Source organism: Trichosurus vulpecula, chromosome 9 (genome assembly GCF_011100635.1).
Source record: "Trichosurus vulpecula isolate mTriVul1 chromosome 9, mTriVul1.pri, whole genome shotgun sequence".
Lineage (NCBI taxonomy): Eukaryota > Metazoa > Chordata > Mammalia > Diprotodontia > Phalangeridae > Trichosurus > Trichosurus vulpecula.
Genome location: NC_050581.1, coordinates 142,612,758 through 142,637,738, shown reverse-complemented (window position 1 = coordinate 142,637,738; position 24,981 = coordinate 142,612,758). Strand labels below are relative to the sequence as shown.

The 24,981-nt window shown below is 40.6% G+C and overlaps 1 protein-coding gene across 1 annotated transcript in view; it reads right to left on the bottom strand.

Moving 5' to 3' along the window:
• NUP210 (nucleoporin 210) overlaps window positions 1-24,981 on the bottom strand; it is a 177,669-nt gene that overhangs the window by 41,666 nt on the left and 111,022 nt on the right. The window contains exons 19-23 of the mRNA XM_036737668.1: window positions 20,357-20,461; window positions 20,100-20,201; window positions 10,270-10,398; window positions 2,602-2,729; window positions 2,218-2,353 (exon numbers count right to left, since the gene is read on the bottom strand). Coding sequence (XP_036593563.1) covers window positions 2,218-2,353; window positions 2,602-2,729; window positions 10,270-10,398; window positions 20,100-20,201; window positions 20,357-20,461 — 600 coding nt within the window. The remainder of the gene's footprint in view (window positions 1-2,217; window positions 2,354-2,601; window positions 2,730-10,269; window positions 10,399-20,099; window positions 20,202-20,356; window positions 20,462-24,981) is intronic.

Genomic DNA, 24,981 nt, shown 5'->3' with positions numbered 1-24,981 from the left:
GCTCCGGATACAAAAACAGAATTTTAAAAACCAGCCCTGCCCTTAAGAAAACTGAATTCCACATGAGGGAATATGACAAACTTGCAAAGAGATAAGCACAGATGTGATTATTTGAGTAATGGTAACAACTTGGAAGCTTCAGAGAGGCTTCCGGAAGGAGGCGGCATTTTGGAGGAAGCCAGGAATTCTAAAAGTCAGAGGTGAGGAGAGACTACATTCCAGGCCTGCAGAGAGTTCATGCAAAAGCAGGCAGCTGCAATGCTGATTTCTGTGACCAGCGAGCAGGGAGGTCATTTGGGCTGGAACAGAGTCTGTGAAGGGGAGAAAGAAGCCTATAAAAGTGGGCTGACGTGAGATTGTGAAAGACTTTCAATGCCATGCTAAGACACAGACTAGAACTGTGAGATCATTGGTAGAAAGAACTCTCAAATAAGGAAACACCCTCTACCAAGAAAGGCCAGCTCCTCTCTGCAACCACTGATCTCAGACAGCTGCTCAAAGCAAAGACATATTCAATGACTTTCCCAGAGTCCCACAGTCAGGACTTGAACCCAGGTTTTCACAACTTCCAGGATGGCTCTCCATCCATTACACCACACTGCCTCTTACCAAACTGAGAAGTTTCTAATTTATCACAGAGGCAATAGAGAATCCCTAAAAGTTCCTGAGCAGGGAAGTGATGAAGTCAGACACAGGCACGGTAGGAGCTTAATAAATGTGATGTTTAATGAATGGATGCTGCAGAACTGAAGATTTCCTCTAGAAGAGACCATCCATCCATTTCAACCACTCCTTTTATGAAGGAAACTAAAACCCAGGGAAGGGAAGTGGCTTGTACCAGGCCACAATGCTAAGCAGAACTCAGAATCTGAATTCGGATTTTCTGACTCCAAACTCAGATCTCTCGCCATTGCATTCTGTTCTCCTCACAGAAGACAGCTGCCTTGTGGAAGAACAGAATACTTTGTATGAGTGTGTTATTTATCAGGAGAAATGCATTTCATTCCACTAGGAGTGCTTTCATCTGGAGGAGCAAACCAAATCAAACTTCTTGTCAGAAATGCCCAGAATACATCCTGCTAGCTCGAGAGGCAGTGGAAAGAGAGCTGGTGCAGGGAAGCCAGGACTCAGGTTCTAGTCCCTTTCTGCCACTAACTCACGGGCTGGCCTTGGCTTAAGAAAGTCCCCTCCTGGGGCAACAGTTTCTTCATGTTGAAAAAAGAGGACTTTGGGCTACATTCTCTCCACAGGTCCTTTGGGGGCTAACATTTTATGACTATTTCATGATCATCTTCTGCATGACACAGATCTCCAGAAGATGCTGCTGAATATTCCTTCTAAAGTACACACTTAGAGGTGATTTCTTGGCTAGTGTCACTAGAGCATCTCTGGTGTCAAGAGGACACTGTGGAGCAAAGGAAAACAAAGCCTAAGCCTGAGACATAAACGGGTGTGCACAAGGGAGCCCTGGGAAGCTCCTCTTCAATTTAAGAAGCTGTGCATCAGGGCGCTCAGTCTTAACAGTCTTGGAGGGCTACAGGCATTTTTAAGGGGCTTAGTTCTGCTCTGCAGAGGTCTCAAGGAAGTGGGCAAAATCAGGTTTTCCTCCCAACATCCACGTAGGCTTAATCTGCTGTGCCCTTTTCGATTTGGCAGATCCAACAGTGCCTGCCAGTCAGAAGTTAGCATGTTTCTTTCTCCTCCTGGGTCCAATTTGCCTGAACTGAAAAACTGTTAGATTTCCATACAATGTGCCTCCTGCCTTTGCTCATACTGTGGGATTTTTTTTAAAAAATCGTTTATTAAGTGCCTTTGCTTTTGATGTATGTGACACATAGGCACACATGATAATGTACTTATCTGCACATACTCCTCCCTCTCTGGAGCTCAGTGTACTACGGAGACACACACTGAGCAGGAGGGCATCCCTCAAACCTAATGCTCCCTCGATTGAATTTCTTTCTACTAAATCAGCATTATTGCTTTCTGGTTCCAACTTCCTTTGGGGTCTATTAAAAGCCCACATTTTATAAAATGGACATTACCATGTACAGGGAACCATGCAAATGATGAATTGAAGATCATCTGTTCATGTCATTTTCTAAGTATTTTCAGTATTTTAAAAATAATAAAAATCTTAATCCAGTTGGCTTTTCTCTTAAGCCCACCCAAATAAGCCCTTGCTGATGTGACAGCATGTCAAGTGCCATTCCTTACCTCAATTTGCTGTGGGGCAGAGTTGATTTTTTGCCCGACTTTATCAGTCACGGTTGCTGTCAGGCTGGTCTGCCCAATGGCTGCCCCATGGACAAGAAATGTGGCAGTATAGTCATCAAATGCTTCATCAAGGGCCCTGAAATAGAGAAGATGGAGGAAGAAATAGGGACCATTAAAACTCATGAATTCTCCTTGGGGATACAGGGAATCGGCTAGGTCATCTACTTCAGGTATCAGCCAGTGCCCTTCCCTTGCTGAATCTTGCTAAATCCGCCCAGGTCCCATTCTCTGGAACCAGTGCCAGAGATGATGCTGGTAACTGACAGCCAAAAGGGTTCCAATGCTTCAGGTGCCCATGAAGGACTTCCCTTGAGGAAAACTCACTCTAGCGTAACAATCGGGGATGCTGCTCGGAGCTTCAAGTCCATGAAGGAGAAATACTTGGCCAGAAAAGGCTTCTTGGAGAAATCCAGCACTCGGACATAGGCCTTGACAGTCTTCCCAATCTCCACCTGCAATATATAACGGCGAATTATTGATGCTCCCCACAGAAGGATTACAATTTACATAGTGAAGAAAGGGCACACCTTGAGAAAATCCAGACTTATCATAGTAAACATGGAGTCATTTTTAATATAGGTTTGATAAAGATAGAGAAGTCACATGGCATACACAGAGCACCTCGACCCACCCCTTGAGTCATCCCTTCTCTGACTTCTGATCCTGGGCAAGTTATTCTGCCTCTTAGTTACCAAAGCAACTCACATTAGATGGGAATTTTCTCACCTAGAGTTCCCTCTACCATAGAAATCATAGGTCCAGCAGGGGAAAAAATATAAAGATCATTGGATAAAAGCTTAGGCTACACAATAAAGTTTCATCAATTAATATATGATGATTTGAACAATTTCTATAGTAATGACAGCATTATGTAAAAAAAAAATCTTTGAAAGACTTAACCACTCTAGTCAATGTGATGACCAGCCAAACTCGAGAAGACTGATGATGATGATGATGATGAAGTAAGTTCCCATCTCCAGTGGCATGAGAGGGACTCCAGGTACAGAAGGAGAGATGTATTTTTAGATATGGCAAATGTGTGGATGTGTTTTCTTTGGCTAAGCTTAACTGTTAAAAGGATTTCCCAGGAGACCATTGTACACAGTAACAGCAGCATCGTGTGATGACCAACTTTGATAGATTTAGCTCTTCTCAGTAATACAATGATCTAAGACAATTCTAAAAGACTCATGATGGAAAATGCTCTCCACATCCAGAGAAAGAACTATGGAGTCTGAATGCAGATCGAAGCAGACTATTTTCTCTTTTTTTTCTTTCTTGTGGTTTTTCCCTTTTGCTCTGGTTCTTCTTTCACAACATGACTAATACGGAAATACGTTTAATATGATTGTACATGTATAACCTATGTCAGATTGCATGCCATCTGGGGGGAGGAGAAAAAAATTTGGAACTCAAAACCTTATAAAAGTGAATGCTGACAGCTATCTTTACATGTAACTGGAAAAAATAAAATATTGTTAAGTGGGGGAGGGGGATTGTGTTTTTACTTTCTTTTACTTGGTGGTGGGAATAAGGGAGACAGTAATAGTAGTGGCAAAAAAGAAAAAAAAGAAAAGGTCAATGAGCATTTAAAAATTCACAGAAGAGAGCAGGAGGAAATCCAGAAAGAAACAAAGGCAAGCAGGACAGCTTTGAAAGTGACGTGTTCAATATGTCATATTTTTTAAAGTTATATGTAATAGGTTCAAAATTTCATGTATAATTATTTTTTCATTCTAGTATTTTGTATGGACAATTTGTTTTTGAAGTGTCTATTAAATTCAAAATTTTTTTAAAAAAATAAATTAAAATAGGAGAATATATCAGTTTGGAATTTGTGAGAATTCTCCCCAACTGCTCTGCCACCATTTAGCAGCCTACAGGCCCAACAGGAGTCAAGAGGGTGAGAGGCAGATTAAAAGCGAAGGCTGCATCAACGAGGCCAGAGTGTTCAGAACCAGGACATGTTCTAACTTCCTCTGCCCTGACCAAACAACATTTGGAGGATACATTCACTTAATTCTAGACTTTACATTTTAGAAGGCATATTGATAAACTATAATGAATTCTCAAGAAAGTATCCAGGGTGGTGCAGGAGTTCAAAACCATATTATAGGAAGATGAATGGAAGAAACTGGAAATGTTTAGATTGGAAAAGGGAAGACTTGGGAATAGAGGATGGGAGGCTGGCTCAATCACTTAAAAACAGTCTGAAGGGAAGGAAAGAAAAAGGAGGAGGAGGAGGAGGAGAAGGTAGAGGAGGAGAATAAGGAGGAGGAGAAGAAAAGAAGAAGCAGAAGAAGAAAAAAGTAGGAGGAGGAAGAGGAGGAGAAGGAGAAGGAAAAGAATGAGATGGCACCTCAGTGCCATCTGAGGGTTTGAAATAGAAGAGAGGAATGGTGGGCATAGTTGCGTGATGCTTTAAGAGTTCATGGAAACGTATTTTAAGAAATTCAAGTAACGGATAAGTAAAATCCCATGGCCTAAGACTCTGAAAGGGAAGAAGGCTCAAGAGGAACAGGTGGACCCTAGAATTTCTCATGCTATAGCCACAAATAATTCTGCTGAACAAGAAAAAGGCAAGATATCTAGAAAGTCCATTGTGGCAACATGATGAGCTCACCAACAAGCTTAGATTTTCAAAGGACACATATAAAAGATGGCAGCAAGATCAATTGCCTAAGAACACATACCAAGAGTGGTACTTACATAGTCCTATAAGAATAGAGACCAGAATGAACTGAGCCTTGTGATAAATGCTAAGAATGTTCAACAAAAAGGATATTTTTAGTCCGTACTGGGTGAAAGAGGAAGAACAAAGGAGGACTAGGACTACCATTTGGGGTGGATGGTGGGATGATAAAAGAGTATGGATCATAGAATCCTGGATTCAGAGCTCAAAGAGAAATCAGAGGCCATTGAGTACAACCATTTCATTTTAAAGATGAATAACCAAGGCCCAGAAAGGTTAAGAGACTTCTCCAGGGTATGGTAAATGTTTGAGGCAGGATATGAACCCTGCTTCTCTTGGCTGTCCTATTAAGAAAGGATCATAAATGCAATCAAGATTAGGAGGGAAACCAAAAACTGGAAAATAATGCTTAAAACCAGTGTCTCTGACAAAGGCCTCATTTCTAAAATACATAGAGAATTGAGTCAAATTTATAAGATTACAAGTCATTCCCCAATTGATAAATGGTCAAAGGATATGAACAGGCAGTTTTCAGAGGAAGAAATTAAAGCTATCTATAATCATATGAAAAAATGTTCTAAATCACTATTGATTAGAGAAATGCAAATCAAAACAACTCTTAGGTACCATATCTCTCCTGTCAGGTTGGCTAACATAACAAAGCAGGAAAATTATAAATGCTGGAGAAGATGTGGGAAAATTGGAATACTAATTTATTGTTGGTAGAGCTGTGAGCTGATCCAACCATTCTGGGGAGCAATTTGGAACTATGTCCAAAGGGCTATAAAGATGTGCATATCTTTTGACCCAGCAATGCCACTTCTAGGGCTGTATCCTAAAGAGATCAAAAAAAATGGGAAAAGGACCCACATGTACAAAAATATTTATAGCAGTTCATTCTGTGGTGGCCAAGAGCTGGAAGTTGAGGGGATGCCCATCAGCTGGGGAATGGCTGAACAAGTAGTGATATATAAATGTAATGGAATACTATTGTGCCATAAGAAATGATGAGCAGGTGGACTTCGGGAAAACCTGGAAAGACTTAGATGAACTGATGCTGAGTGAAGTGAGCAGAACCAGAAGAACATTGTACACAGTAACAGTCACATTGCACAATGACTGACTTTGATAGACTTAGGCTCTTCTCAGCAATGCAAGGACCTAAAACAACTCCAAAAGACTCATGATGGAACATGCCGTCCACATCCACAGAAAGAAACATGGAGTCTGATTGCAGATCGAAGCATACTATTTGCTCTCTTTTTTTGTTTAGTTTTGTTTTTTTCTTTCTCATGGTTCCTCCTATTTATTCTAATTCTTCTGTACAACATGACTAATGTGAAAACATGTTTAATAAGAATGTATATGTAGAGTCTATATCGGATTGCACACGGTCTTGGGGACAGGGGAGAGGAGGGAGGCAGAGAAAATTTAAAACTTATGAAAGTGAATGTTGAAAACTAAAAATAAATAAATTAATTTATATAAAAAAAAGAAAGGATCATAAAATCACAGATTTAGAACAAGAAAGGATCTCTGGGTTCATCTTCAGTATACAGATGAGGAAACTAAGGCGTAGAAGGGTTAAGTGACTTGCTCACAGTCATACAATTAGTAAGTGTCAGAAGCAACATTTGAACCCGGGACAGCACCTTATCCACTATGCCACGCTGCCTCTCAAGAAGGAAGAATTAATCAAATGTAATCTTATTTTTGTTTTCTCAACCAATAAGGATTTTCAGAAGGGGAAGAAGAGAACAAAGATCACTGATGAGAATCAAAACTCGAAATGTAAGGAAGAGGGGGCAAGAGGAGACAGTGCTAGAATTATGAGATTCAATAACAGCATTATAGGAATTCAGAAGACTGAGAAAGAGAAAACTTCATTCAGAAGATTGAGAAAGAGAAAACTTCTAGATCATGTGCGCTAAGCAGCACATGTAGCCTGAATGGAAAATGTTTCAGCCTATGCAAGAGAACAAACTTTCTGAACAACCTTCAGTTCTTGAAAGGTGCCCATTCAATTAGAAACAATAAACTGATTTTCTCTGTTTGTTAAAGCAATCACCCTAAATAATTCTACTGGGCAATTCTTTGTTGGCCTAATTCCAGCAACTGTATGTACTTGCAGTGACAAAATTTCACTCCTCTAAAAATATTCCATAGTTCAGGGTTTGTGCTAATTCAGTCCACATTATTATGGTTTATGTTATCACCATTAAAATTTCACTGAGAACCAACAATGCACCGGGCCCAGGGGAGAATAACCAGCCAAGTTCCCTGACCAGCTGGCTTACAATTTAAATAAGCTACTGGACATAAATTCTCACTCAAGGCTAATAGGAGGGAGAGCTGCAGGATTCACAGCAAAATTTAATGTCAACAGATATGAATAAATATGACATAATACCATTTATTTGCATCAGTCAAAAGGGTGGAGCTAAAAAGAATGCCTGGATCCAATTCTTGCCGCCAGGCAATTAAAACAATCTATCAGATAATTAATGAGCATTTATTAGGTGCCTACTACGTACTCCATGGTGGGCACTGGGGATACAAAGACAAAACTCAAACAGTCTTTTCCTTCAAAGTGCTTCACATTCTATGGGGAGAGACAATATGTCACTAAACAAGATAAATACAAAATAGCACTAGCAGCTTTTTGGGGGTAGGGAGTGGATCGAGATAAGGCCTCATGTAGAAGACAGCCCTTATGCTGAGTGTCAAATGAAACTAGGGATTCTAAAAAGTAGAAATGAGGAGGGAGTGCATTTCAGGCATGAGGAACAGCCTATGCAAAGGCATGGATGTAGGAGATGGAGTGCTGTGCATTAGTAACAGTAAGAAAGCCAGTTTGTCTGGACTGTAGATTGCATGAAGAGGAGTAATGTATAATAATGCTGGAAAAATTGGTGGTAGCCAGGGCCTAGAGGGCATTAAATGGCCCTCAAAGGAGTTTGTCTTTTATTCTAAGGTCCATAGGGAGCCACTGTACTTTACTTAATAGAATGAGTAGACTTTACATAGTCAGATGTGCACTTCAGGAAAAACACTAGTGGAAGATATGTGAGGGATGGATTGGAGAGTGGAGAAACTTGAGACAAGGGCACTAATTGGTAGCCTATTGCAATAATCCAGGTTGAGAAATGTTAAGGGTGTCAGCCACATGATTAGCCAGAACGGGATGGAAACTAGTGGTGCCGTGAAAGTAAAATAAACAAGATTTGGCAACTGAGTGGACCTTCGGAGTCAGGGATGAGGAGTCATGGATGACTCCAACTTTGAGGACTTGGGTGACTAGATAACCTTGGACAGAAATAGGGAAGTCAGAAAGTGGGGTAGGTTTCAGGGGAAAGATCATGAGTTTAGCTTTGGAAATCTTGAGTTGGAGAAGCTTACGGAACATTCCATTTGAAATATCTAACAGGCAATTGGAGATGCTCGATTGCTGCTCAAGAGAGATGAGTAATTCATGAATTCACAAATCCCAGGTGAAGGCTGGGATTCATCTATACTGAGACAATAACTAAACCCATGGGAGCTGATGAGGTTAATAGAGTATAGAATTATCAGAGAAAAAGATCCAGAGCAAAACCTTGGGTACAACCATCATTAGGGGGTATGATATGGATGGTGATCTGGCAAAAACAACCAAGAACTGGTCAGGCAGATAAACAGAAACCAAAGGGGATCTATGTCACAAAACCAAGAGAGATATGAGTATCCAGAATGGGAGAGTACTACTCAACAGTGTGAAATGCTAAAGAAAGGTCAAGGAGGAAAAGAGATGAGAAAAAAAAGTTAGATTTGGTAATTAAGAGATTGTTGGTAACTTTGGAGAAAGCAGTTTTGTTGAGTGATGAGATCAGAAGCCACTGTGCAGAGGGCTGAGAAATGAGAAAAGAAATGACAGCAATGAGAGTGAAAAGTATTTTCTAGGCACTTGGCTATCAAAGAAAGGGAAGATACAGAATAATAAATTGTGGGGCTAGTAGAGTCTTATGAAGGTTTTTCTTTTTTTAAGGAGAGGGAGATATGGGTATTTTTTAAAAGGTAACAAGGTAAAAAACAAGTAAGACAGGGATTGAAAATTAAAGAGGGAGGGAGAATTAAGCGGGTGATTTGTTGAAGATGTTGGGAGGCAATGTGATTAAGAGAACATGCAGAAGGATTGGCCTTGGCAAAGAGAAGGGACATGTCATTAACAGAGACTGGCAGAAAGGAAGAAGGGTAGGAATGATGGCAAAGTGTGAAGATTGAGGAATCTATTTTGACCTTCGTAAGTGTCGATTTATTCAGAGAGGGGTTGGTCTTGGTGAGAAGAAAAGTGACATTTTCATAGAGTAGATGGGTTTTGAAGACATAGAAATGAGAAGAAGAAGGCTTATAATTTTCCCCATTTAAATTTACAAAGAATAATTAAAATCCCTCTTCCAAATAGTAATAGAAGAATTAATTAAATCTTAATAAAATACTTGCTGAACTTAAACTAAAAAGCCATGGATTCAAATTTTTAAAAAGAAGAAAATACAATTAAAATTAAGTTCTGGAAGAGCTATGGCAAAACAGGCATGCCAATACTATACTGGTGGTGGAGTTGTGAATTGGATTGACCTTTTGCAATATGGAAATTTTACCCTCTGCAAGTTATAAAACTATTCATACCTGCAGATCAGTGGTCCCACTAACTGGAACTAAACCCAAAGGAGGTTATTAGCCCAAAAAAAAGACCCATCAATTAAAAAATATTTAGTAATAGCAAAAAACTGGAAACAAACTAGGTGTCCAATGACTGGGAATTAGTTGAGATTATGGCATATGAATATTATGGAATATCACTGCACCATAGGCAACAAAGGATACGTAAATTTCAAAGAAATATGGAATCACATATGCAGTGAATTATAGGGAATAATCAGAACCAAAAACAATATACACAGACTATCACTACGTAATTAAACGTAATATTAACAGCCATAAGTTTATATCAAATACTCAGAAAAGGAGGTCAAAAAGGATCACAAAAATGGCAATATAAAAGGTTCTTGTTCAGGTTTACCAAGAAGTAAATATAAGAAGTTCACAGAAACACATACAGTCATTGCGATCCCTCTTTTTTCATTTTGTTTATTAATTTTTCTTACTTCCTTTCCTTATGTCTTTATTTACTGGAATGTTTGTATTTATCAAGTTATTTAAATTAAACTTTTCTTAAAAGAGAGCCAGAAGTATTTTCCTGAGGCTTTCCTAAAATCTCTGAAATTCAGAGTGTACACCATCATAAGCATAAAACCACCGACCTTGTCAACCACTCGGACATATAATTCTTGAATATCTGATACATGGATCTCAGCCTTCGCAGGTGCCGGGAACGCCAAACATAAGTCATGAATCATGATTGTTAACATTCCTGGGAATAGTGGATACACCTGAAATGCCAGAAGAAAATCTTATTTCATGTTTTGCAAGATCACACATGTATAGCCTATATCAAATTGCTTCTCACCTGAACGAGGGGGGAGTTGAGAAGGAAGGGATGAAACTTGGAACTCAAAATTTCTAAAAAATGAATTTTAAAATTGTTTTGATATGTAATTGGAAAAAATAAAATATTATTTAAAAAAAAGAAAATCTTATTTTAAAAATGCTGCAAGGTTTCCACTTTCTCCGATTAAATATTTCCTCTCTTCTAACAAGGACTAATACTAGGGCTATCTCATCCAGCTTGGTCTACTCAGGTAACTTTTGAAACCAATTTCTGAAACCATGGAGGAGGCAAAGCTTGACCCAGACATCACCTTTCCTGCCATTTTCACTGAACTGACCTATCACAAGAGACTCTAAACCTTATAAACTCCACACAAAAAAGAATACTTAGTAGGGTTAGCCCCAGGCATCACCATAATCATCATAGATCAGTCATAATTATAGCTAACATTTATATAGAAACTTGGTGGCGCCATAGTGCACAGAGCAGTGGGCCTGGAGTCAGGAAGACCTAAGTTCAAATCCATCCTCAGACCTTACTGTGTGACCCTGGGCAAGTCACTTAACCTTGTTTGCCTCAGTTTCCTCAATTGAAAAGTAGGGATAATAACAGCCCCTACCTTGTGAAGATCAACAGATAATATATGTAAAATGCTTAACACAACGCCTGGCACACAACAGGCATTATATAAATTCTCATTCCCTTCCCTCTTCTTTTCCTTTTATGGATTACAAAGATTTCTCAGTACATACGAATACATAACACAGATATATGTATACACACATATATTCATTTCATCTTTACAACAATGAAAAGTAGTTGCTTTCATCGCTACGTTGTCGATGAAGGTACTGAGGTTGTGAAAAGGTAACTGACTTGCCTAGTGTCACACAGATAGTAAGTATCTGAGGCTAGATTTGAACTCAGGTCTTCTCGACTCCAAATCTGATCCTCTAACCACTTTGCCATCTAGCTGCCTCATTAGCAGCAGTGGTAGAACTCATACTCGAACAGCACTTTACATTTTACAAAGTAAAATGTTAGGTACAGTACATATGTTGTTTCACCCTCATAACAACCCTGTGAGCTAAGTAGGCTAAGTACTGTTATCCTCATTTTATAAATGAGGAAACCCAAGCTCAGAGAGAAAACAGGGATGAGATCCAGAAAAAGTACGGCAGTAAGCTTTGATGGGAGGAGTAGGGGGCAGGACCTCCAGAGAAGACAGATCATAGTGGGTAGTGCAGGGAGTCACTATAGATGTCTGAGAGACAACATGAAGCCCTTAGGGGCATGGATCGGATTAGACTGGAAGAGATCATATAAAAGTAAGGATGCATGACAAACCCTGACTACTTCACCATTTTCTCATGGGTCAGCCTTGGTACTAAAATTAGCCTAGGATGAGGCCAAGTGTCTCTGGCTTACACCAGGCAGCCTTCATAGCCTTTAGAGGAGCTGACCAAGGTGGAAAAATGTATACCCCACTGAAGAAACCATTTCCTCCCTTCTCCCCTTCTCTCACCCCCAGGTTTAGTTCATTTCTCCAGGCATCTTTCAATGTTCTTTAATTACAAGAAACAAGTAGGATTTTCTTCTATTTACACTAGAATTACAAACCAAGAGGTCACAGAGTTGTGGTTGATGAATCCTGCAACATTCACTCTTGTTCTTACTGCATATGTCATCAGCCACCTAGCACCATGTGGATGATTTCATGTGACTCCCGCATACTTCTGGGAACACAGGTGTCACGTAATCCATGATCTTAATCCCTGAAGGTGCCACATCAAGTTGTGTCAACCATACATACCTTTCCTATTATAAAATGCTAATATTGTCTCAAATTACAATCACTATAGAGCTGGAAGGGACCTCAGCTATTATCTCATCCAGCCCATTAAACATTTTATTTGATTAATATCTTGTTTTTATATCACCTTTGTTTTCTAATATGTCTCTCTCCCTTTCCTTGCTCAAAGAGGAATCGCTTATAATGAAGAGGAAAAAGAGGAAAAAAACCTCATTTCAGCAGTTAATCAGTACATGAACCAAGTCTGACACCATATACACTGTTCCATACCCATAGTACCCCAACTCTGCAAATAGAGGTGAGAAGAGCATTCTCATATCTCTTCTTCAGGACCAAGCTTGGTTATTATATTGTCCAACCAACTTTTTAAAGATGTATGAACTAATATGTCTTGTCCAAAGTTTAAGAAGCTAAGGGTTGGAAGATTATCTAGTCCAACTCCAGCCTGAAGCATGAATCTCTTCTATGACATTCCTGCAAAGTACTTATCCAGCCTCCACTCAGTTATCTCTAGCAATGGGTAATCCTTTCCATTTTTAGACAGCTCCTACTGTTGGGAAAATTTTTTTTTTAATAACAAGCCAAAGTGTACCTTTGTAACTGCTACCCATCATGTCTGGCTCTGCTCTTTGGGGTCAAGCTATCCTTCTTCCATATAGTCTTTGAACGAATTGCATAACTACTAAGTGCCCAAGCCAACACCAGAATACACGTCTCCTGATTCATAATCTCCCAGCTTCTCTAACTCAAGAAGCCCCTTTGTCTTGGGGAGCTTAAATGAAATCATTCCAGGTGTCCAGAAATGGACTAGCTGACCTCTAGATCTGTGACTTCACGAGTTGAGATTTCTTGACAGGCAAAACCCAGTGCTCTCAGCACCATGTATGACTTCTATTGAGACAGCTGCACATTATACTCTGAGGACCTCCTTTTCACCTTAAGGTCCTAACTTAAATAGCTGCCTCTTGTAACCAGACAGCTCACTGTCACTCTGGAGAAGAAATCCTCAATGGAAGGTCAGTAGGCTGAGGGTACAGCAGGAAGTGCTTTTTAAAAATGTGCCAATAATGGGAAGATCCAGTGTCAACAGTCAATTTAAGGTATTAGCAAGACCATCTGACAAGATGAAAGTAAGTACAGTTGACTCAATAATGCAGCCGGGTGGATGGTGCTTGAATCATTTCACATAATAGTTTAAAATATATGAGGAAAGGTCCCCTAGTGCATATCACAAGAAATAATGAGGTCCCTGTAATGCGAGCTCTCGCCACAGTAACCCAATATTAAATATAGACTAAGAAGCCAGGCCCGACTACCATTAGGTTTCTGAATCGTCCAAGGGAAATTCACCAGGGCCTATTACATTTCTAGAAGAGAATTTCTTTAAAAGAATTACCAAAAAAAAGGACTGAGTGCTTTCACTGAAAATATAATTTGAGAACCCAATTCCTGAGACATTGCAAAAGTTGCCACATCACTAATTCAGTCAGATGCAGAGATGCTCATTGGAACATGCTGAAATTACACAAGATACACAAGTGAGTTAAAATGCTGACAGGTCCATGTGAGAGAAGGACAGGAGGCGTTCATTTTCAGGGGAGCAGCTATGTGAACTTTAAATGGAGACACAAAATGAAAAACACAAGGAGCTGTTCCTTCTAGGTAGCGCAGTAACTCTTTGGCAAAGAGATTTCAAACCGTCTTTCTACAAGCAGGAGCAAGAAGATGGGTGTTTTATGCTCATTCATCTTTTCCCCTAATTTACAGTGGAATTTTAATCTGGGGAAAAAAGTCATCATTCCGGATGAATTCTAATTTCTAAGTGTTGAAGGTGCCACCTGAGAATGTCTGTGAAGACTAAGCCTGAGGGAAAATCCTGTCATCTCTTCATGGAAGATGCATGGATTATTGCTGTTTAATAACGCTATGTCCAACAGGCAAAGTGAAGTGGGGAGCTGATTAAAATGGAGATAGTGAGTCAAACATTCCTGCTCCAACCCCAAAGCCTTTGCCCCACTATTAGGGTTCTACCCGAATTATCTCAGCTTCCACTTTCCCAGCAGTGAGTAACACTTCCTACTTGCCCCTTGCTGTTCAGCGATTGTAGACAAATTGGGAAGTTCCAGTTTCTTCACCTATAAAAAATTTTAAATGTCATTGAAGCAATCAGCTTGCATTTTCTATATTATTGCTGAACTCCTTCGGTGTTCTTATAAATCTTGCATGATAGCACCAGAGCTTCAGTGCAGATAAAAGTCTAGCTCTGACGTCACTACTTAGCAGTCCTCAGAAGTCTGTGGGGGATAATACCAGGAACAGCTTCTGCATTTTCTAGTCTGGTGGGCAATCTACTGCCTGGAGCTCACAGTGTTGTGTTTATATGAAAATAACCCCGAGTCAGAAAGGTCTTAGTACTGGCATGAACAATAGCTCATCCAGCACCCTTAGAAATGCTGAGAAGGTTTCTCTGGGTGGGTAGTCAGATTAAGGCTAAGTTATTATGCGTAATTATTCAATAACTATACAATTTTTCAGCTTCCAAGGCTTTTTTTCTTAATTAAAAACAACACGACTAGAAAGAAATCCATTTTGGAAAGAAAACTTAGGCTTGAATCAGCTATAAATTTTCTTCAGCAAACCAACAATAGGGATAGGGACTGTGGTTTCATTAGTATAAGGAACTCCCGACCAATGTTGGATGGCACCTTCTCAGCAAAATATAGGTTTTAAAAAGTTGCCAAGAGTGCTCATGGGTTAAGTGCTTTCCCACGGTCACAGAGTCGATATGAGTCAGAGGCAGATCTCCCTGAACCTCGTGAGGCTAGCTTTCTATCCACCATACCACGCTGCCCCTGACAAAAGAATAAGATATTAACAATATAGTCACTGATGATAATGATGATAATGATGGTGAGATGCCAAGCGTGGTACAGTAGGAAAAGCACTGAACTGAGAACCAGAAAATGTCATTCAAATTCCAGCTCCACCATCAACTAGACCTTGTTTGTGACCTTGAATTTTGCCTCACCGGGCCTTAGTTTTTTGTGTTTTGTTTTTTTCCAATGGGTCTCCTTCCAGTTTAAACATTCTTTATTCTATGATTCTTGTTCAGCTCTGACATTCCATCTTCTAGGGTTCCTGACATTCTGTACTCTAAGGCAGAAGTGTCAAGCTCATAGTATGCCACAGTATGCCAAAAATGTAACTGGGAAATGTTTACCAAAATTAAATAAAATACAATACAACACAAATAATATTAATTTGTGGTTTTCTAAGCCTACATGCAGCCTGTTGAGATCCATATCTATTTGAGTTGACACCACTGAAAATTTAAGGCTCTTCTATCTTCTAAGGTGGTTGTTTGAGGGGGGTTGTTATTTTTTAAATTCTGCTATTCTATATTCCAAGGTTTCTTTCATTTCTGACATTCCGTGTTCTGGGGTCCCTTTCCCATTCTGATATTCTGAGTCCTAAGGTTCCTCCCAGCTCTGACATTCTGGATCATATGGTCTTTTTCCATTGCAACATTTTATGTTCTAATATCCCTTTCTAGTTTTGATGATGTATGATTCATTTAATCTTTCTAGTCTCCCAAAAGAGTTTCGGTATTTTTACTAGTTGGGAATTTCTTTACAGCAGTAAAGAATTCCGAGGGACCTCTTCCATACATGCACAAAAAGATCTTTAACAATGTTTGTATGGCTTCCTTTCACAGGTTCACTGGCTCTTACAGGTAGAAAGGACTTAGGTTAATTCTCTCCTTTTTTTCAGATAAGGAAATTGAGCCTCAGAGAAAAGAAACTTAGGCAAGGCCACAGTGCTAATTAAACATGGCAAAGCTGAGACTTAGACCCAGGGTCTCTTGACTCTTTACACCACACTACGTTGTTTCAGAAGTCTAAAGGGATTCACAAGCCATTTGTGGGTTTGAGTATAAGCTGATAGGAAGCAAGAAAGACATTTTCTTCCAGCTAATTGAAGAGTTGTAGGCATTCTTGTCTCTGTGATTAAGGGAAATGAGAACACTGTTAATTAGCTCCTGAAAATGCCAAGAAAATGTGTAAGCTACCTTCAAAAACAACCCAGGAAAGAAGCTGTTAGGACTGGTGACAGATTATCAACACTATGTGGAAAAAAATACATTCCTTACTCTGTGGAAGTGGCAAAAGCCATCTCACAGAATTTCCATGTTTAGTTGTACTACCTGGTGTGAATATATTCCTTCTTCTAATGCAATCTTAGGGGCATATGGGACATAGCCAGAGTCACTGGCCAAAGGCAATGGATGAAAGATTAAACATAGAAACAAAAGGGATACAGAGGTCAGGGATAGGAGCAACGTGTGACACACCGTATTGTGCCAATGTGTTATTACCTGTCAACGTACTCACTGGGAGGAAAACAGACCTTAGTAGATAAGAGTAGGATCTCATTGACCAGTTGCCAAAAGTGCCAAATCTTTTCTGGTGGCAGGTGGCAGGATGGTGGTAACTAGTTATTTCGGAGTTAAAGGATAGTATACTTACATGTATGAGATAGCAACATGGTATTTGGAGAAACTAGAGTCCTCAAGGAAAAAGGAACCCGGCCAAGTTCTGGTCTCACCTGAGGATAATCATGCTTTTATGCTTTGCTAAGCTTGATTGCTCCCAACTAGCCCCAAATGGGCAGGAGGAAGTCCCTTTTGTAGTTTACTCATTCCTGCCTCTCTTAGCCTAACCTAAGCACAGATGCTATACTTTCATCTTACCTTACCTAAAGAGAGAGGGCATTTAAAAATTATTTCACTAGAATTTATAGCCTTAAAGAAAGTAAGGTAAAAGCAAACTTAAAGAGTATAGATCCAGTTGCAGAGAACAAGAATCTTATATCAGATACCCCAAATCTGATCAAATGGGCTTCCAGAGTTTATGGTGCTAATTGGTCTCTTTCCAACTTCACTAGCATCTGGTCTGACTTCCATGGAAAGCCATTAGTATCACTCAGGAGGAAGACACAGGCATACCTCCCCAGCCACACTTGGGACCCAGATCCTCAGTTAATATTCCACTTCAAAATTGGAGCCCCTCCAACCAACTATGAGGATAAGTCCTTCTGCCAGCAATAGTCTTCCTTAGTAACTTGGGAAGGCTTAGAACACAAGCAAAATACAAACACACACACACACACACACACACACACACAGTTCCTACTGACGAGAAATAGAAGCGTCATATCTTTCACGATATGGTAGAAAGAGAGGTAGCTGGGTGGCACTGTGGATAGAGCACTAGCCTTGGAATGAGTTCAAATCTGGCCTGAGACACTGACTATCTGTATGACCCTGGGCAAGTCACTTAACCTTTTTGCCTTTCTTTCCTCATCTGTAAAAAATGGGCTAGAGAAGGAAATGGCAAACCACTCTGGTATTTTGCCAAGAAAACTTCCCCAAAGGGTCACAAAGAGTAGGACATGGCTGAAAACGACTGAACAAGTGGATGACAGAGTGACAGGGTAGGAATGAGGAGACCTAGATTCTACTTGGAGGTCTGTGTGACCTCTGGCAAGTCACAGAACCTCTTGAAGTTTATGTTCTACTGTCTGTAAAATGGGGATAATTATACCTTTCCAAACCTAATCAGAGGAATGGCTTGTGGATCCAATGACATGTAAAAGCATATGTCAAAGTAATTTGAAAAGCTAAAAGTCTTATACAAATATAAGGGATTATTATTTAAAAGTACAGGATTATTTGTGTCTGTGTTTTAAGCATACAGTTCTAAAATCTTATCAGCCTGGTAGATGCAAACTTCATTATATGTATATAATTATAATTAATAATAAAAATAGCTTTACGTAGCACTTTAATTTTACATATATTTCTCAGAGGTAGGTGTTATTATTACCCCCACTTTACAGATGAGTAAACTGAGGCACAGAGAGGTCAAGTGACTCGCTCAACTAGTAAGTATCTGTGGTAGGATCAGAATTCAGATGTTCCTCCAGGTAGAGTGCTTTATCAACTATGCTACCTAGCTGCCCATTAGGAGAAGTGACTAGTAGTCACCAGGGGAATTTACTTAAATCTGCGGTATCCAGGCCAAGATTTGAAAACAAGTCTCCTTAGTCTTTCAAGTTTCTATCAGTGGCAATATGAAACAACTCTCTAACAAAGATTTCTCTAGCTTCCTCTCCTAGCCCTACTTCCTCTGCAAGGCAAGGCTGCCTGGGCAGGTCAAGTCTCTGCTAGTTCTCTCCAGGAATTAACAAAGCAAAACTGTTTTTTTCCTAACGATATATAATCAATCATTTCATGGTCCTTCTGGAGGAAAATGGGATTTCACAATCCTTTTCTCTCCTCATAAGCACAAAGTCTGTTCTGGTGAGGTTATTATCTTATATCAATAGCCTCAATGAATCAATGCAGTTCTTTGTTATTTTTCACCTTCAGGCAGTTTCCAAGAATCCAGATCAAGGACACCAGCTAGCATTACTCAATGAACATGCACCAGCCAATGTATCAAGTTTCACACGTTGTTTAGAGTTGATCAGTGTGCTCCTCTAAGACTGCTCCATCTCTCAGATCTCTCATATATTTGACAAAATGCCAAATTCCTCGGGATCCCAGGTTCCCTCTATAGAGCTAAGAGGCAAGAGTTATCCCCCAGCCACCCAGAGGATGACAAAGCAATGGGAAATCAACCAACCAACAAATATCTATTGCACTCCTATTATATATGAGTTCTTATTACTCATAATAATAATATTAAGTACTCTCCTAACAATCTGAAACTTTTACCTTCCTACTAATTGTTTAGATTTCTTTTTAATCTTAAGGAGAATGAAAAAAAAAGGCACATTTTTGGCTTTCAGAATTATTTAGGATTTTTTTGGCTTTTTCTTTTGATGAGACTAGGTCAGCAAAAGAGAGTTCATTTGCTCAGTAGGAAGAGGAGCTATGGAATGTGTTTTTAAAACAGAAAGACAAAATACTTAGGGGAAAGCTCCCCAAGCCTCAGGCTATCCAAACTCCCAATATTTTCTTTTCAACAATGACCATTTGTTCCAAAGAGCAGAATGACTGTTTTTCTTTGCTATGATTTATGGGTGACAGTCACAGGAGGAGCCGTTAACAATCAGGATTTGGGCCAATGTTTCCCCACAGAGAAGAGAATAGGAAAACTGTGACTTCAGCACCATCCATAGGACATGATTGTGGACAGAACCCAAAGTAACCTTCTACAGTCAGAGATGTTAAAAATCAACAGAGGGAACTGAATAGAAGACCACAATTTTCCTTTTTTTAAATGTCTATAAGTGAGGGATTCTGATATAAGTACAGAAACCACAAAATCAATTAAGTGGCATAGCAGTAAGATAAGATTATAGGATTTTGAATCAGGGGAGCAGGGTTCCCACTTCTGCTATGGACTAGCTATATGCTCTTTAAAATAAACAAACAAACAAAACCAAAACAGTCTAGGTATGTACTTTTAGACAAGTCAAAACCTTTCTGGGGTTCAGTTTCCTCATGTGTAAAGTGAAAAGTTTGTATGACAAAAGAAAGAACAATGGACTGGGAATTGGGAGACAATTCTAACTCTGGCACTGTGTTGACCTTGGGCAAGTCATTTCCCCATTGCGGCCCTATGTGTCTTCATCTGTAAAATGGAGGGATGGGACTTAATAAATGCTTATTTAAATGCTTACTGAATTGAGCTGAAATTAAGGTCCCTTCTAGTTTTAGCATTGTATGACTCTAATACTCTTCTCTAAACTCACCCCTGTAACTGTGCAACTGTTACTACATAAGAATTAAAATGACTTTATTAGAAACTCCTTCCACTTACCATAGCAATGCCTCGAGCTTCTTGGTAAGACACTTTGACAATGTTTGTGATACTGGTGTTGATGAAAAAGTACCCAGAGCCTTCTTTAATGAGGAGTTCAGCCTATATGATGAAGACACATGAGAGAATTAGGAAGAGCAGATGGGAATGTCAGTCAGATAGCCTCACCTGTTAGAAGCTCCCTGGTTATAAGTAGGAAGCTGGAGTTTACATCCTTTCACGTGAGCACAAGTGGACAGAAGAAAAAGCTGGTTTACCTGAACACCAGGATGGTTGTAGATGGTTATATCCTGGGGAGTCACTTTCACATCTTCCACAAGAATCAGCTCAATGGTTGCTGAGACAGGCATGAGAGGTTCATACTGAAAAGGAGAAAATGACTCATGAATTGCAGAAGGAAACAGCCAGGAAGAAATAGCCTCTAAGTTTTAATGGGGCATGAAACCAGGAATGATAAGCAAGATAGCTGAGCATGCTCAGTATGCCAAAGGACATTTCTATCAACTTGACTCCCAATGGATTGTAGACATAGTCATTCCCTGGGGAGCTGCTTAAGGGGTCCACATGCAATGTTGTTCAGTGGAAAGGGCATGGGCTGTGTAGAATCAGAAGTCATTGGTTCAACTACCTTGGGTGAGTCGTTCTTTGTAGCCATATCTGTAAAATGAGGGGGCTTGAACCAAGTGAACTCTGAGGTCCCTTTGAGCTCCAGATCTAGGATTTTTTTGCCTCAATTCTTTTCTCTCTTGTAGACTCCATATTGATGGTCTAGTAAATAGCAATTCACCTTACATAGCACTTTTGGGTTTATAAAATGCTTTCCTTATAATATTCCTGGGAAGTTGTAGAGAAGTAGTGAAAATGTTATTTTCTCCATATTATAGATGAGGAAACTGAGTCCCAGAGAAGCGAAATTACTTGGCCCAAATCACCCAGCTAGTCAGTATAAGAGCTGGAATCCAAACCTAAGCCTTTCTAGATCCCAAGTTCAGCCTTCTGGAGGATCAAGTTACCTTTCTACTTCATGGATGACCTATTACACTTTAAAGATTATGGTGCTTTCCTGCCTAATACACCTAAATTGAACGAATGAAGAAAAAAACATTTATTAAATGATCACTATGTTCCGATCTCTGTCCTAAGAACTAAAGATACAAATTGGAAAAATAAACAGTCCTTGTTCCATTGGAGCTAAAAGGAATTCTAAAGAAGCTTAAGTTGTTATTGGAGTAGACAATACATAAGAGAAAGTCGAACTTTTGGGCAGACAGAAAGCCCAGAAATCTTAAGGTGCTGGGGTGGGACAGGTGGCAAGGTCAAGAGGTCTTTAAGTTCCTTAAGTAGTAATATGACAATGCCAGGGGACTGAAGGGCATAGAGACAGGGTAGATGGGAAGGAAGGTCTGAAAGGTCTTAAGAAGCAGTGGTAGGGCAGATGATAATGCCTGAGGATTCTCCATATTATCAGAAGGAATGGAGTTGTTGAATTCTCTCTCATTTAAATTTTGTGAGCAGTTAAGCACCCCAGGCAAGGGAGAAGGCAAAGAGGCAAGGTGCTCCCAAGAGCAGGGTTCTTCCTGCCTGGCCATCCAGGGCAGATTCTGGGACAGCCTAGGTCAGGTTCTGAGACTGCTTGGGGCTGGATGTAGGGAGGGAGAAGATAAAAAGGGCAAGGGGCATAGGATGCTCTCCTTCCCCCCCCGTGGAGGCTCTTCCACCTCACCCCTTTCTAGGCTTAACCCTGCCATGCATGGGGCACAGGGAGGGGCGATAACAGAACTGATATTTCAGTGGCTAGGCTTGATGTCTGACCTATGTTTGTGAGCAGATGTTGTGTCTGTTGCCACCGTCTGGCTGTCCCTCTTGAGCTATGATTTCACTCTGGCTGGATTAACAAAAGGAAAATGCAACTACAGTCTAAGTCAGTTCCATGCCTAGGGCTGAAATGAAATCAGCTGGCTGGCTAGTGAAGTTCGGGCTCCAGGCCTAATGCTGACCAGGCAGTAGAAGTAAAAGCCAAATATGCTATGCTCAGCCTCTCTGCTGTTTGCTGGGATGTGGAGGTTCGTGTTGGTATTAGAACAAATCCATACTAGGCTTTGCTTGTAAAAGAAATGGACAGACAGTAGACTGGTGCTTTTCAAATAAGGCAGTCTCTTAGCATGCCCTTGCTACAACTCCAATGCACACTCTCTCATCTTATCCTTCCTTTCAATATCCAGGCTCTCATCACTCCCCAGCTAGATAATACGTCAGCCTCCAAACTTGTCCTGTAGCCTGTAGTCTCTTCCACCCTTAACATCGCCACCAAATTCATGTTCCTCTAACACCACTTTCACCGTGTCATTCTCCTTGTCAAATAATCCATTGGCCCAAAGATAAAATCCATATTCCCTCATCCTGGCATTCAAGATGGCCTCTGAGGAGCACTAGCTCCATTCAAGTTTGAAGGTGACCTTCAGCCTTTCCAGATTTCTGCTCCCAAAGTAATGCTAGCAGTCCCTCCTCCCCTCTCCTCCAAAAGTACTCTGTATTCACTCTACGCAAATTCCACTTTCCCTCTCAATACACTAATCAACTTTCCAGGACTAAGTTACAAGAGAAGGTACTGACTTGGACTGGCAGAGGAAGTTTCCTCCCCTGGAGGATCCTTATACCAGTGACATCACACCTCCTGCCCCTATCCCTCCATATTTTGCATCTCATCAATTGCATTCATGTTGCTTTTGCCTAGGAGAATTTTAATTGTTTTTTAGGCAGAATTTTAAGTCTTGTTTTTCATTTTTGCTTCCGTATCCTCAATACCTACCACAGTGTCTAGCATATCGTAGGTACTTAATAAGTGCTTATTTAAATGCTTACTGAATTGAACTGAAATTAATTGTACCATCTCAACCCACTCTGGTCTCAGTTCTTCTGAGAATACCAGCTCCTCAAATGGTCTTCTTTGAAAGGCCACTAGGTGGCGCAGGGCACAGAGTACTGGTGCTGGAGTTACAAAGACCTAAGTTCAAATCAAACACTTCCTAGATGCATGCTCCTGGGCAAATCCCTTTACCTATGTCTGCCTCAGTTTCCTGCTCTCTAAAATGGGGATAATAATAGCACCACCTCCCAGGGCTTTTGTGAGGATAAAACGAGATCTATGTAAAGTACTTTGCAAATCTCAAGCACTATATTAATGCTAGCTATTGTCTCCTTCTCTGAACTCTTAAAACATACGTTTGTACCCACGATTTGGACATTTAGTCATAAAATGTCCTGCCTTGGATCTCAACAATGCAAATGCCTCTATGACTAGGCTATAAGCTTCTAGGTTAGAGTTAGTCTTGTTCTTCAGTACCACTGCTGTTCCCCCATGGTCTCTCCCCATCCCCAGGGTGGGGCAGTGGAACACGGAACGTAGCTATTCAATCAAGGAGTGTGTGAATGACGACACAGGCCACTCAGCTACCTTCTGCCAGTGGGGCTGTACAGCCAGCTCCTAATGTCTGCCATCTTCAAATTGCCCTGTACTTTTGGGTTCTCTCTATATTCACTTAAACATGCACACACACAATGGAATGTAAACTTCTTGAATATAGCTACAGGCTAGGCCAGCCCATTTTTTATCTTTGTTTCCTCATCATCTGCCTGGCATATAGTAGATGCTCAGTAAATGTTTGTTGGTTTGTTGATCGCTATTCTGGGATCTGATAGTTTAGGCTAAGGAAAGGCTCAAGTAAAGAAGGTTCCCATGGTTGAGCTCTGTAGGACCGGGCCAAGAATGACCGTGTCTCTAACAAGAACTGCTCCAGGATGGTGTGTAATGAATAGAGGATCTGGGTTGGATGTATTACTAGGAAGTGCTGGGCTGGACAGCACTGCTCCGTCTGGTGACAGTTGCAAATATTCTGCCTTTCCCCCAGGGTGGCCGTGCCAAGCACACGGTGGCTTCCTCTGGGCACAATGGTTGGCAGGACTCCAGTCCCAGAAAGAGAACAAACAAACCAATATGCCAGATGCTGCATAGCTAGACAAGATACAAGTCTGTCCCCTCGGTGTCCCAGCAGCAAATACCCTCCAGATATGGGACTGGAAGCAGAGGAATGACCTAGCAACAAAGGATGATGAGCTGACCCCTCCACCAAATGCTCCCAGTGGGCTCAGCTGACTTTCGTGACATCACTTCTTACCTTAAGAACTCATAATGGCTGCCCATTACCCACAGGATCAGACCCTGACTCTTCTGTTTGGCATTTAAGGCCCTCCATGATCTAACCTAACTTTACTTATCTAAGTTTATTTCCAACTACTTCCCGTATAGCCCTTATTCCAGCCAAACTGGTCTTTTTTCTTTCCCCCATGTACGCTGCTGTCATTCTTCTATGTCTTTTCTCATATTGTTGGTCCTTTCTTGGAGTTTCCTTCCTCAACCTCTGCCTATCTCAATCCTATGGCCCCTTTAGGACCAAACTCAAGAGTCACGATCTCCACCAAGACTTCTCTGACTCACTCTGGTTGGGCAGAGGTCACCGCAGGTCCAAAGAGACTGGCAGCTTCTTCTGACAACCTCCCTTCCCCCTAACTTTTAACCACATCCCGTTTTAGATTGTTATCAGTTTCAAATATGGATATATCTCAATGTTTCCAAAAGATTCCCTTTACAATTTCCAGGCAGCATTGCCCAGAGGGCATAGCATTACTTCAGGAGTCAGAGGACCTGGGCTTGAATCCTACCTCCTAAGTTTACCACCTCTGTGATCTTGGGCAAGGTCACTTCTGGGTCTGTTTTCTCTTCTGTAAAAGGAGGTGTGTGTATGGGGCAGGGTGGCAACTGGTTAATCTCTATCGTTCTTCCCTTTGAGCTCCAGATCTAGGAACCTACAAACTCACTATTCTG